The 12,488-nt window shown below is 50.1% G+C and overlaps 1 protein-coding gene across 3 annotated transcripts in view; it reads left to right on the forward strand.

Annotated features, from left to right (window-relative positions):
* Positions 1–12,488, forward strand: part of LOC108937804 (neural-cadherin-like) — a 139,645-nt gene that overhangs the window by 52,329 nt on the left and 74,828 nt on the right. For all 3 annotated transcript variants that reach the window (XM_029257678.1, XM_018757962.2, XM_029257684.1), the window contains exons 7-8: positions 3,743–3,885; positions 6,223–6,395. In XM_029257678.1, coding sequence (XP_029113511.1) covers positions 3,743–3,885; positions 6,223–6,395 — 316 coding nt within the window. The remainder of the gene's footprint in view (positions 1–3,742; positions 3,886–6,222; positions 6,396–12,488) is intronic.

The following is a 12,488-nucleotide window of genomic DNA, read 5'->3' on the forward strand; positions in this document are numbered from 1 at the left end:
TATTATCAAGCTTTTATTGAGTGTGACTTGGCATTTAAAATGACTTTGAAGTTGAGAACAAAATGAGTTACAGACTTCCAATCCCTTCTGTGAAACCAAAAAATTAGAGTGCATGTAAATTTTCAAGAGTGAGTTACTAAGACTGAACTCTATTTCAATATTCTTTTTGCTAGAAATTATTAACAAACTGAGTTACAAACAGATTTCTGGCCCCACATGTGTTTGTGTGATGAGGAGTCATTTTAGGGTAAAATAAAAATCAAAAGTAGAGTTAAGTAGTCTAGACAGATAAAACACAAAATGGTACAGGCTTTTATTTTTTGATTTTTTTCTTCTTATTCCTTCAGGAGAAAACAGGTGCAAATTGATGCAGTGAATGTGCTGCTCGCTTCCTCTGCGCTGTTTCATCACACTCTTCCATCTTACATTATTCTGCAGCTGAGTGTCCAGACAGTTCTGACAGTTCATGCTTTAAACATTTGCCCCATCAAACAGAGTGTGTTTGGAAAGGATTTTATGAATATTTGTCAAGGGGGAAAAGAGCTCCAATCTGTTCTGCAGATCAGTGCATTGCGTGTCCTCAAACAGTAATGCACAGCAGAGACTGTGATCCTCCTTGAAGCTGAACCCTTTACTCCACCATCGGTTCCTTCACCAATGCGCCCCTTGCAGTTGAGCATCCACAGTGTCAGCCACTGATGCATAAACAAGAGGGCCTAGTTTTCCTCTGCTCTGTCTTCTCCTATCTCATGCTCACCTTCTCCACCCCTCCAGCTCTCCCTCTTCCTCTCTGGTTTCTGAAAGAGGTGCAGATGTGTGGAATCACAACTTCTCCACATTCAGGCTCCACCCGCTCATTGTTCTATGCACTGTCTGTAATGCTACATTCCGATTAAAGTGCTCATAAACAACAGATTCTTTGTGGGTCTCTTTGACGCACAAGTACTGGACACAAATGGCAGTGAACAACAGTTATATTAAACATATATAGATGCTAGATTTTGCACAAGTATTCTTTTTTTAATTACCGTGTCAATAATGATTCATATTTTGTCTTTTTGAGACCATCTGCAACCCTCAGGAACACATTAATGACCCCAGTGGGGATCCACTGCCTACCACTTTACCCTGCCTCTAACCACTAACCCCTAACCACTCACCTCCAACCTCAACATTAACTCGCAGTGTAGCAACTGGGATTGGCAGGGGTTCAATTAGCTGTGTCTGCAGCCATCCTGAACAGGCTATGTGTGTATCAATGTGTGTGTTCGTGTCAGTTTGAGACGGGTGAAAGGAGGCAATTGGTTTTATTTGATCTTCCCTCCAAGGTGTCACATGTTACTGTGCAGGATATAAAGCTGAGTTTCCACTTCTGTAGCTGAAGCGCAGGTGCCAAAACTCCCTAGGTGGGATTTCCGAGGACAAGGAGGAAAGAGGGGGTGTGTGCGTGAGAGTGTATCGGACACAGCTCCGCAGCGCATCGGATGTGTCTAATTTAAGGAGGAACCCCAGCACTTGGCAACAGCACTCGTCAGTGGCCTGTGTGCTGGGGAGACAAGTGGTGAGACAGGAGAGCGAGACGGATTCCTAAGACACATTTTCTGTGGCTTTGCCGGGGTATGTTAGAGGTGCACAGTGAGGTGTGTGGTAGTGCATTCTGGTCAGTGGACGCCATACACATTGAAAGGAAGAGGAAGAACAAATAAAAGCACCAATATGTGCTGCTGTCCTGCTCTTAGGATCAGGTCTTAATAGCAGACACAACACTGGCATGCTTCACACTCAGGAGAGGTGATAAAAACTGAAACTGTTGACTTGAGCTCACATCCAGTTCTTTGTGTGGCAGCTTTGACAGCGACACACTTTGGTGGTTATTGCAGATCCATTGTGATTTGGCTGGAAATGAAATTGATGGGCTAGATAATGAGCAGGCTGGTGTGCGTGGGGTGGCTGTGGGTGCGGGGGGTAGGGGGACTGCGGTCTGACAGGTGCCATTGTCCTCCATAAAGCAGCTATTGGCTGCTACTTATCAGTCATCTGCAGGAGCGGTCCCCACGACAACAGATGAGAGAGCGGATAGAGGGATTTGACTGAATGCTGCTGCTGAGGGATTGGGGTCCTTTACAAAAGTGTACTTAATGAAGACGTGGCCCCAGGACTGTGGTTTACCATCAAGTTTGGTGATATGACAGGGCAGCACACCTTTCTTGAGAACCAGGACAGCCTCAGTAACCAATTAATACAGATTTACACTCACTTACAGTGCTCACCTCTTCCCTCCACCTTTACCGCCTGTCTGCCAGCCACATCATCATGTGAGTCTCCACCTCTTTGTTCCCATTTTCCCACTAGACCCCCAGTGTGAAGAACAACCTGCTGTGTCACCCAGGGCAGTGAGAAAAAGAGGTGTGATGTGCCCTCTGCTGGTCCACAGCACTATGTCACTGTCTGCATCCTGGGGGGATGTAGGTGCTATGACCACCTCCCCCAGCACACAAAGGAATGAGAGCACCCTGCTTCCCTTAGCCTGTTCCTTCGGGCATGTTCTGTGGCCTGCAGAGGTGTGTGTGTGTGTGTGTGTGTGTGTGTGTGTGTGTGTGTGTGTGTGTGTGTGTGAGACCTTTAATGTCTGGCGGAGTTAAAGGCAGTAGGGCCAGAAGTATGGAGGGTTTGTGTGTGACTGTGTGTGAGAGAGTAAGGGAAGGAGACAGAGACGAGGCCCTTGATGTTGCAGCCCAGTCGACTCTGTGTTCCTCTGCACCGCTTCCCTCTGAAGGAGTGTGCTGGGTGCGTGAGTGTCCCAAACGGGGTTGTGGCAAACGGGAGCCTAACCCGGCAACACAGGGCGTAAGGCTGGAGAGGAGGGAACACACCCAGGATCTACTGACATCTGTGTGTGTCTGTATGAGAAGGATCAGAAAGAAACTCTGTGTGTATGTGTGTGTGTCTGTGTGTGTGTGTGTGTGTGTGTATATCTTGTGTTCCAGGAGTCATGACCCTGGCCCTCTGTGTTGTGCCTGTTAACCAGTTCTGACACTAGCTGTTCAGGTCAATCGAACCCAGGCAATGAGGCCACAGCTGCCTGTTGACTGTCCCACCCTTATTTTGCGCAAATTAATTATTCACCAGGACAGCTGCTTGGCTGATTCACAGGCGCGCCACTCGCCATTTAATCACACAGTGCGAAAGTCTCTGTGGGCCAGTCCCCAGTGCCGACTGCGAAACATCATATCCATATCAGTGTGTGTGTGTGTTTGTTTGTTTACCATGCTCTTCTGCACGAGCGCGTGTGTGTGTGTGTGTGTGTGTGTGTGTGTGTGTGTGTGTGTGTGTGTGTTTGTGTGTGTATTTGGATGTGTATGCCACTAGAGGCCCAGTTCAGCCCACAGTCCTCCTCCAGTTGCTTAGCATCTCCATTCCTCCACAGGCATCAACTGCCCAGACAGACGCAGGTTTGTTTGCGTTTCCTGTGAGCCACTGGTCGCCTGCTCTGCATTTCAATAGGCTGTTGATGGGCGACGCGCCCCCATGCCGTTGCGCACAGCGCTGTCTATTTATGGTTCCTTGTCCCGTTTCATCTGCGAACATTCTCCCGCAGCCCGTCTTAGACAAAGCTGGAGAGGCGTCGCGTACACACACACACACACACACACACACACACACACACACACACACACACACTGCTCCCATATGCGTGGATTCTCCTTGGTGGTGCAGTGATCCTATCCCTCTCTGTCCGCAGCTATAGAACCTTCGTTTCAGAAGACGCTGGTCCCAACACACTGGTGGCCACTGTGCTGGCCAAGGACCCAGATGGAGACGGAATTTCCTACAAGATCACGGCAGGCAATGAGAATGGAAACTTTGTCATCGACAGCCACAAAGGTAACCCCCCCTTCATATGTCAATGGGGACCAGTGAGGACTGCAGATTTTGGCTTGGCCACCACATTTACGAGTCCAACAGATGGCCAACCCCTGAGATTCAGCAGTTCCATATCTGGCTGGAACACCAGGACCAGACCTGCAGGCCCTGAAGTGACTGGCCCTTCTAAAAGATTGCTCCCTAAACCGGTGACCCTTCTCTGACCGCTTTCTGCCTACTCCTACTCTGTGATCCATTCTGTCATAGTTCTGACTCCAACACAGAGGAGTTGCTTTCCATTTGGCCGTAACTCAGCACCAGCACTAGAAGCTAGATTTAAAACTGCATACAGTGTTTGGAGAGCAGCCCCATGTGAGTGTCGCCTATATTAAACACATAAATACACTGTGTTTATATAAACACATAGGTCATTCTGGAAGGATTCGCCTTTGTTAACTCCTCCTTTCATCTAGAGGGAGTCGTTTTGTTCGTTTATTGCTCCTCTTCAGGGGCTGTAGGTGGAGGCGACTATCAGCCCCCCTACAGGGGTCTCATTCCACAAATCTGGCTGTTCCTCGATTCCCTGTGCCATGTTTTATTAACCACACTATGAACCCCCCCTGCCCCCCCGTAAACTCAGCTGCCTCCATCTCCCCTGAGACTGTGTCCCCTGCAAAGGGATGATGAAAATAGCTTCAGAAGGGCACCATCTCAGCATGCCTTTTGCAATTATTGGCTGTGTCCTCCTTAGGGGAGTAGTCACTGCACTGCTGTCCCCTCCTGCGATATCGTCTGTCCATCTAGGAGGAACAAGACAACTGGAAACAAGCATTGCGTTGTGAAGCTTTCATTTACATTATACTGTAGGTGCTCAGAGGGGGGTGTGGTGGCGCAGTGGGTTGGACCACAGTCCTGCTCTTCGGTGGGTCTGGGGTTCGAGTCCCGCTTGGGGTGCCTTGTGATGGACTGGCGTCCTGTCCTGGGTGTGTCCCCTTCCCCCTCCGGCCTTACGCCCTGTGTTGCCGGGTAGGCTCCGGTTCCCCGTGACCCCATTTGGGACGAGCGGTTCTGAAAATGTGTGTGTGTGTGTGTGTGTGTAGGTGCTCATTCGACACTTTTTACCAAAAACAAAAAGACAACAGACAAAGAGCTTTAAACACAGACAGGATTATGGAAACACAGCTTGTGTGTCATGCTACCATGTTGTTAGTTCACATCCCTACAGTACCTCCTTTCGAAGTGATATTCAAATAGCACACAGGTAGACAGTTGTGGCAAATAGTGTTGGACTCATTTATGCAGCTGTTAGATCAGGAGAGAAGTGGCTCTCAATGAGATGAGTTTGAGACCCTTCTTGAATATGGTAGGTGGCATTCAGCACAAGGAGCTTATTCTAGAATTTTGGAGCCAAAACTGAGAACAAGTGGGCTTTCAGTGATGGACCCCTGTGAGTTGGACCACCAAGTGACCAGAGGTGGAGGAGCACAGTGCCTTTGCTGGCGTGGAGGGGAGGAGGAGACTGAGAAATTGGTTCCTTGTTTCTTTATGTTTTGAGGCTCCAAATCATATTTCTTGACCAGGATGCGGCACAGAGGGGTCCTGTTGGGGGGTAACACAGGCCATCTTTCCTCATTTGTCTCTGTCCCTGGTAGTGTGGGGGAGGGGTAGGTCCATGGTAATGGTGCGGTTCTCTCTACTAGTGTCGGAGGGGGAATGGGTTCAGAGCCTCTGCAGCTCACACAGCTGAGCACAGAGCAGAAGCTCATTAGGTGACCAGTTTAAAAAGGGGCAGTCAGCACCCAGCTCTGAAATGGTATCATGGGAAAAGGGGCTTGGCTGCAGAGTGTGCTCCAGCTGTGGGGTTGATTTAATCCATCAAAGGCAACACAGCCTCATCCCCTTTCCAACTCTCTGTTTTTTTTAGATAACCGTTTCAGAGGCTCAAATCGAGCATTTGAATCCTAGCACCGCTTTGGATCTCTTGCACCACGGAAATCCAACTTGCTGCTTTCCCTGGAGGTGCTGTGGTCACAGAGGCCTCTGTTTAGCCGCTGAAGTGGAAATATGTGTTTACACCCCCCCCCCCCCCCACAACCACCCAACCAGCACAGCCTGCTTGACAAATGAAATAGTAAACATAGTTGCTTTTTAATTTGCTATCAGCAGGCAGTAGGTGGTTTAGTGGTTAAGTCTGTCAGCTTGCAATCAAAGGGTGTGGGTTTGAACCCCACCTCCTGTTAAAATATGCTTGATCAATGTACTTACCCTGAATTGATACTGAAAAAAGTATATATAAATATTGGGCTGTACAAATGTGAAGATCAGTGTCAGTAGATGAAAATGCAAACCGTCCATCAGGCCTCATCCGGCTCCGCTCCAGCCCACCGCCAAGGCTGCAGGGAGTTGAGTACATCCTCAATGTCACAGCGACAGACGACAATGCCTCGGGTGGACCCCACCCCCTCTCTGGCTCTGCCCAGGTGTTTGTGGGCATTGACGATGTTAACAACAACAAGCCTGTATTTGAGAAGGTATGTATGCCCTTGTGTATCTGTGTGTGGTATTTTTCTGTTCTGCTCAGTTTCTACCTTGCCCATTTGTCCCTCCTATGTATGTACATGTGTGAAAGCAAGCATTTTCTCCACGCACATGCACACGCGGACACACACACATCAGTTTTAGCTAACCTGTTGATTGCCAGTAGCTGCAGACAAAAGTGCTCTGTGTTTGGTTCTGTTTGGCCTGTGTGTGCTGGTCTCTAAACTTTACCTTCTGTGGCGCAGCAGCTCTCTAGTCAGATATGTCGGTTCGATGCTGTCAGTAATGGGCTGTCAGTCGGGCCATTTGGCCTCAGGAATCTCCAATGCCCCCCTCAGGACCTGTTGACCTTTCTCTGATCGGCTAGGTTTGACAGGCATGCCTTTGACAACAAACATGAGGGGGAGGAGTGGGAGTGTGGTAAGCTGGTCAGGTGGGAATTCGCCTGAACCCCTTGCTGTTAATTAGACACCAAACGCAGCCATCAAAGCTGACCGCTCAATTGATAAGGGATTTTTATTTTCCTTTTTTCCCTACTTTTTTGGCGTTGTTTCTCTTGGCTTCAGAACGGTCTCTGGTTTCTACTGACGACGGCCGTGGCTGAGTTTTACACAGGCTCTTTTTAACCAATTCCATTGCAGCAAAGAGCAAAGTGCGTGGGAGCTGGAGAGATGCTAAGCATTTTGCCCCTCCATAGATGGCTTGTGATAAAGTGGACTCAAGGGCGGCTCCATTATGAAACGAAGTGGACGCTCAATAGAGGAGCAGAGCACCATCAGTAATATTTGAAGATAGTAAAGGCCTCCCTCGCTCCTTCCCTTTTCTCGTCTTCTGTTGCCCTCTATCCTTTGTCTCCTGTATCTCTGAGGCTTCACATTTAACCAGATTTGTGTTGTTGGGGTGGGTGCGGCGGCACTGCAGGTTTGATCCCTGCCCACTGTGTGACGGGTCTAGGGTTTGAGCCCTGCTTAGGGTGCCTTACAGCAGACTGGCATCCTGTGCTGGCTGTATCCCCGTCCCCTTAGGCCTTGCACCCTGTGTTTCTGGGTAGCATCGAGCTCACCGTGACCCCACTCGAGACAAGCAGTTGTGAACATTGGTTGGTTGACTGTGATGTCAGAGCACTTGAACAAACTGCATTCCATCATAAGATCAAAATGCACTGTGAATAACAATAAACAATAAAAGCTGTGATAAACACATTGGGCCCTTAAGGAATGGACACAGTTGGAACTGAAAGTGTTTGTGACTATGGGGGTGTGGTGGTGCAGCGGACTTGACCAGATCCTGCTTGCTGGTGGGTCTGGGGTTTGAGTCCCACTTGGGGTGCCTTGTGACGGACTGGTGTCCCATCCTGGGTGTATTCCTTTCGCCCTGTGTTGCCGGGTTAGGGTCCAGCTCGCTGCGACCCTGCTCGGGACAAGCAGCTTCAGCCAGTGTGTGTGTGTGTGTGTGTGTGTGTGTGTGTGTGTGTGTGTGTGTGTGTGTGTGTGTGTGTGTTCATAACTCCAAAGTGCCTTTCACTTCTAAGTCATAGTAATTGAAAAGTTAATAATACACATGCCCCTCAGTTCCTTCACTACTTAAGTTCTCTATAAACCTTAAATATAGGTATATTGGTAAATAAGAGATACTCTGTTACACCTTTTAAACATTTTTTTATTACCTCTGGACAGTATGAAAACTAAAATTAAAACAAGTGACAATAAAAATGCCACCTGTACCAATTCTCATTCATTGCCAGTTGTTGACTGATATTGATTCATCCCGTAGGAGTATGCAGCAGTCCTCATCTTTTTATTGATCACATCTGATTATTGAACACTCATGAACACCAGATATATGCTGTAAAAACTCTTGGAGGGAAATGAATTATGGGTGTTCTGCACTCTTGTTTAGGTGCCTATCACTGCCGTTTGTCATTTTTATCATTTTGGTGGTTAAACAGAGGATGTACTGATCAAGTTTACATTTACATTTATTAATCTAGCAGACGCATTTGTCCAAAGCTACGTATATCACAGCAAAAGTACAATTTATGCATTATGTTAAGAGAAAGACAAACAGCTGCAGACATGAAAGTCTCAAGTAAACCTAATTTGTTATCTACCACTTGCTGCACCGAGGTTCATTGTTTGAGTAGGTATATAAAACACAGGATAAACAAATCCTGATACCCTTCCACCAATTTTTTTTTTTTTTTAAATATTCTAAGATACACAAATAAGCAAGTACAATGCCGGCATAGTGGCTGAATAAAGGTTGTATCAGGGGATGCTCATGAAGTTACAATGCATGAACAATTACACCATAATTGAGCTGGAGAGATCTTGGGCGAAGTGGATCCGGAAAAGGTGAGTTTTCAGACCATTCTTGAATATAGACAGAGTTTCCGCAGTTCTGAGTGACAGGGGAAGGTCATTTCACCACAACGGACCCAGAACCAAGAACCTCCGAGTTTTACCTTTCATGCACAGGACCACCAAGCGAGCTGAAGTAAACAAATGAAGGGGTCTGGCTGGGGTGTAGCGGTTGATTAAGTCTTGTAAATAGCTGGGAGCAGTTCTATTGGTGCATTTGTAGACAGTAACCAGGATCTTGAATTTGATTCTGGCAGCTATAGGAAGCCAGTGGAGAGAAATGAGTTCAGGAGATATATGGTAACGCTTTGGCAAAACAAACACAAGTCATGCAGCAGTATTCTGTAGAAGCTGCAGAGGTTTGATGGCAGTAGCAGGAAGGCCACACAGGAGAGAGTTGCAGTAGTCCAGAAGGGAAGTCACCATGGCCTGGACAAGTAGTTGGGCAAAGTCAGAAGTGAGACAGAGACGGATCCTACAAATATTATGCAGGATACATCTGTAGGACTGGGTTGTGGCGTTGATGTGCTGAGAGAATGACAGACTCGCATCAATTGTTACTCCCAGACTCTTAGCCAAGGAGGCAGGTGAAATGAATGAGTTGTCCATGTCACGTTCTCCGCATCTGGCACATCCGCGACACCTGCCGTTCCCTGATGGGAACAACTATAAAGAGGGAAGCCGAGGAAGCCCAGATGCAGAACCTTGTTTTGCCTCCTCGTTTCCCTGCAAACCGTGTTACTGAGAGACCCATTCCGAATTCGACCCTTTGCCTGTTTCTTCCTGACCACGTTCTTTGCCTAGCCCTTTCTACGACATTTGCTGATCGCCTGACCCTCGCCTGCCCTGACCGCGTTCTTCGCCTAGCCCTTTCCATGACGTTTGCTGATCGCCTGACCCTCGCCTGCCCCTCGACCACGATTATGGATTCTGATTCGGCTTCCGTGCACGTCGATCCGAACTCTCTGCACTTGAGTCCGTCCGCGCTACGCGCAACCGTGACAGAAGGTTCCGCCTGCTACCAGGACTCAGCAGAGTATGCGAACCTGCGTGCAGTGCTCACCAAGCAAGGCGAGTTTTTGGGAACGCATTCCCAGTCATTGCAGCGCATACAAGAAAAGGTTGACGGATTAATCCAGGTCCTCCAAACCGGAGGTATTCTCAACCCCGCCTTCCAGGGTGCACCCGCGACTCCTGCTGAGCCTGTCCCGCCCACACCCCCCGAGGCTTCGGGGACGGTCACAAGGATCGCGACCCCAGAGAGGTATGACGGTTTGCCCGATCAATGTCAGGACTTTCTGATGCAGTGCGAGTTGGTTTTTGAATGTTCTTCGCGCATGTATCAGATGGACGCAGCTAAGATCGCTTTTGTCCTGTCGTTATTAACCGGTCCAGCCCGGGCGTGGGCTGCCGCTGGGTGGCACACTCGCCCCAGAACTACCTATGACATTTTCCGTGAAAAGTTCGAAGCGGTTTTTGACCACCCGCACACGGGACGCGCGGCGGGTAATTATCTCATGCGTGTCACCCAGGGGAGTAGAAGCGTGGCTGAGTACGCTCTTGAGTTCAGACCCCTCGCGGCCAAGAGTGGCTGGAACTCCCCTGCCCTCCTCACCTGCTTCTTCGAAGGGCTGAATCCCCGGATCCAGGACGAGCTCACATATAGGGGTGAGGAGGGGAACTTCGACCGGTTTGTGGAGACAGCCATCGCCATCGACAATCTTGGCCGAAGTCGCCAACCCCTGGGGACCAGCCCAGCGGAAGACCGGCTCAAGAAAGAGGAAAGGAGACGGCGCCAGGTGGGGAGACTGTGTCTCTATTGTGGGTCCCCGGAGCATCTCCGTGCGGCGTGCCCCGAGCGACCACCTCAGGGGACCTCCGCAGAAACGAAGCCGAGCCCAGGGGAGCACCGGGGACAGCTACGTCTGCCGGTGAGTCTTTCCTGGGGGGCCAGCCGGGTGCAGACGAACGCCCTCATAGATTCCGGAGCCACGGGCTGTTTCATGGATGTAGGCTTTGCCCAAGCGCACCATGTCCCTATTAAAACATGTGAAGTCACCCTGAGTGTGAAAGCCCTGGATGGTCAACCCTTGGGTGATGGGGTGGTTGATACCCGGACGGCACCTCTCTTGCTCGAAACAAGCGCGTGTCACCACGAGAAACTCACCTTCTTTCTGATCCGAGCTCCAGACACTCCTGTCATTTTAGGTTACCCCTGGTTGGCACGACATGACCCCGTCTTTCGGTGGAGTACCAAGGAGCTGGTTTCTTGGGGAGGATCCTGTCGCGCATCCTGCCTCACGCTTCCTTGCCGGGCCACGTCGGTGGAAGGGGTAGAGGGCCTTCCCCCGCCGGTCATACCCCCGGACTATGAGGATCTATGAGAGGTCTTCAGCAAGGTCCGCGCCGCCGAACTGTCCCCTCACCGGTCCTGGGACTGTGCTATCGACCTCTTGCCAGGTACCACACCACCTCGGGGCCGGGTGTATCCCCTGTCGTTACCTGAACAACGGGCCATGCAGGAGTACATCAAGGAGGCCCTCAAATCGGGCCTGATCCGGCCGTCAACATCACCAGCCGCGGCGGGGTTCTTCTTTATCGGTAAGAAGGACGGGGGACTAAGGCCGTGCATAGATTACCGAGGGTTGAACGCCATAACGGTCAAGTACCCGCACCCCTTACCGTTGATTACCGCGGCGCTGGAGGGGATCCATGGATCAACCTGGTTCTCAAAATTAGACCTTCGCAGTGCATATAACCTCATCCGGATCCGTGAGGGGGATAAATGGAAGATGGCCTTCTCCACTTCACTAGGTCACTACGAGTACAGGGTCATGCCTTTTGGCCTAGCTAATGCCCCCTCAGTTTTCCAAGCCTTTCTCAACCATGTGTTGGGCGATTTACTGAATCACTGTGTCATCGTCTACCTAGACGATATACTAATCTATCGAAGACCCGAGAGCAGCATATCCAACAGGTCCGGGCGGTCCTCAGGCGACTCCTGCAACATCGATTGTATGTGAAGGCAGAGAAGTGTGAGCTCCACTAACGCCAAATCTCCTTCCTGGGCTACATCCTGAGCCAGGAGGGAGTTTCCATGGACCCCAGGAAGGTGGGTGCAGTGACCTCCTGGCCTCGACCTACCACGGTAAGGGCGCTCCAGCGTTTCCTTGGGTTCGCCAATTTCTATCGGCGGTTCATACGTAATTTTAGCACAGTCGCCGCACCCCTTACCGCGTTAACTGCAAGCAAGGACCGAAGACTCCCTTGGGGGGCGGAGGCGGAGAAGGCTTTCCAGGAGTTAAAAACACGGTTCACCTCCGCCCCAGTGCTGAAACAGCCGGACCCTTCCTTACCGTTTGTGGTGGAGGTCGACGCCTCCTCGGTAGGGGTGGGTGCAGTCCTGTCGCAGCGGCAAGGGGACCCTCCCAAGTTGTACCCCTGTGCCGCCTTCTCCAGGAAGATGACCCCTGCCGAACGGAATTACGACATTGGGAACCGGGAACTCCTTGCTATCAAGCTCGCTCTTGAGGAGTGGCGTCGCTGGCTAGAGGGTGCAGTCAATCCCTTCGTGGTACTCACAGACCACTGAAATCTGGAGTACCTAGAGACCGCAAAACGGTTGAACTCCCGCCAGGCCCGATGGGCCCTGTTCTTCACCCGTTTCCGCTTTACTGTTTCCTATCGACCAGGTTCCAAGAATGGGAAGGCGGATGCTTTATCGCG

The sequence above is a fragment of the Scleropages formosus genome, chromosome 1 (genome assembly GCF_900964775.1).
Source record: "Scleropages formosus chromosome 1, fSclFor1.1, whole genome shotgun sequence".
Taxonomy (NCBI): domain Eukaryota; kingdom Metazoa; phylum Chordata; class Actinopteri; order Osteoglossiformes; family Osteoglossidae; genus Scleropages; species Scleropages formosus.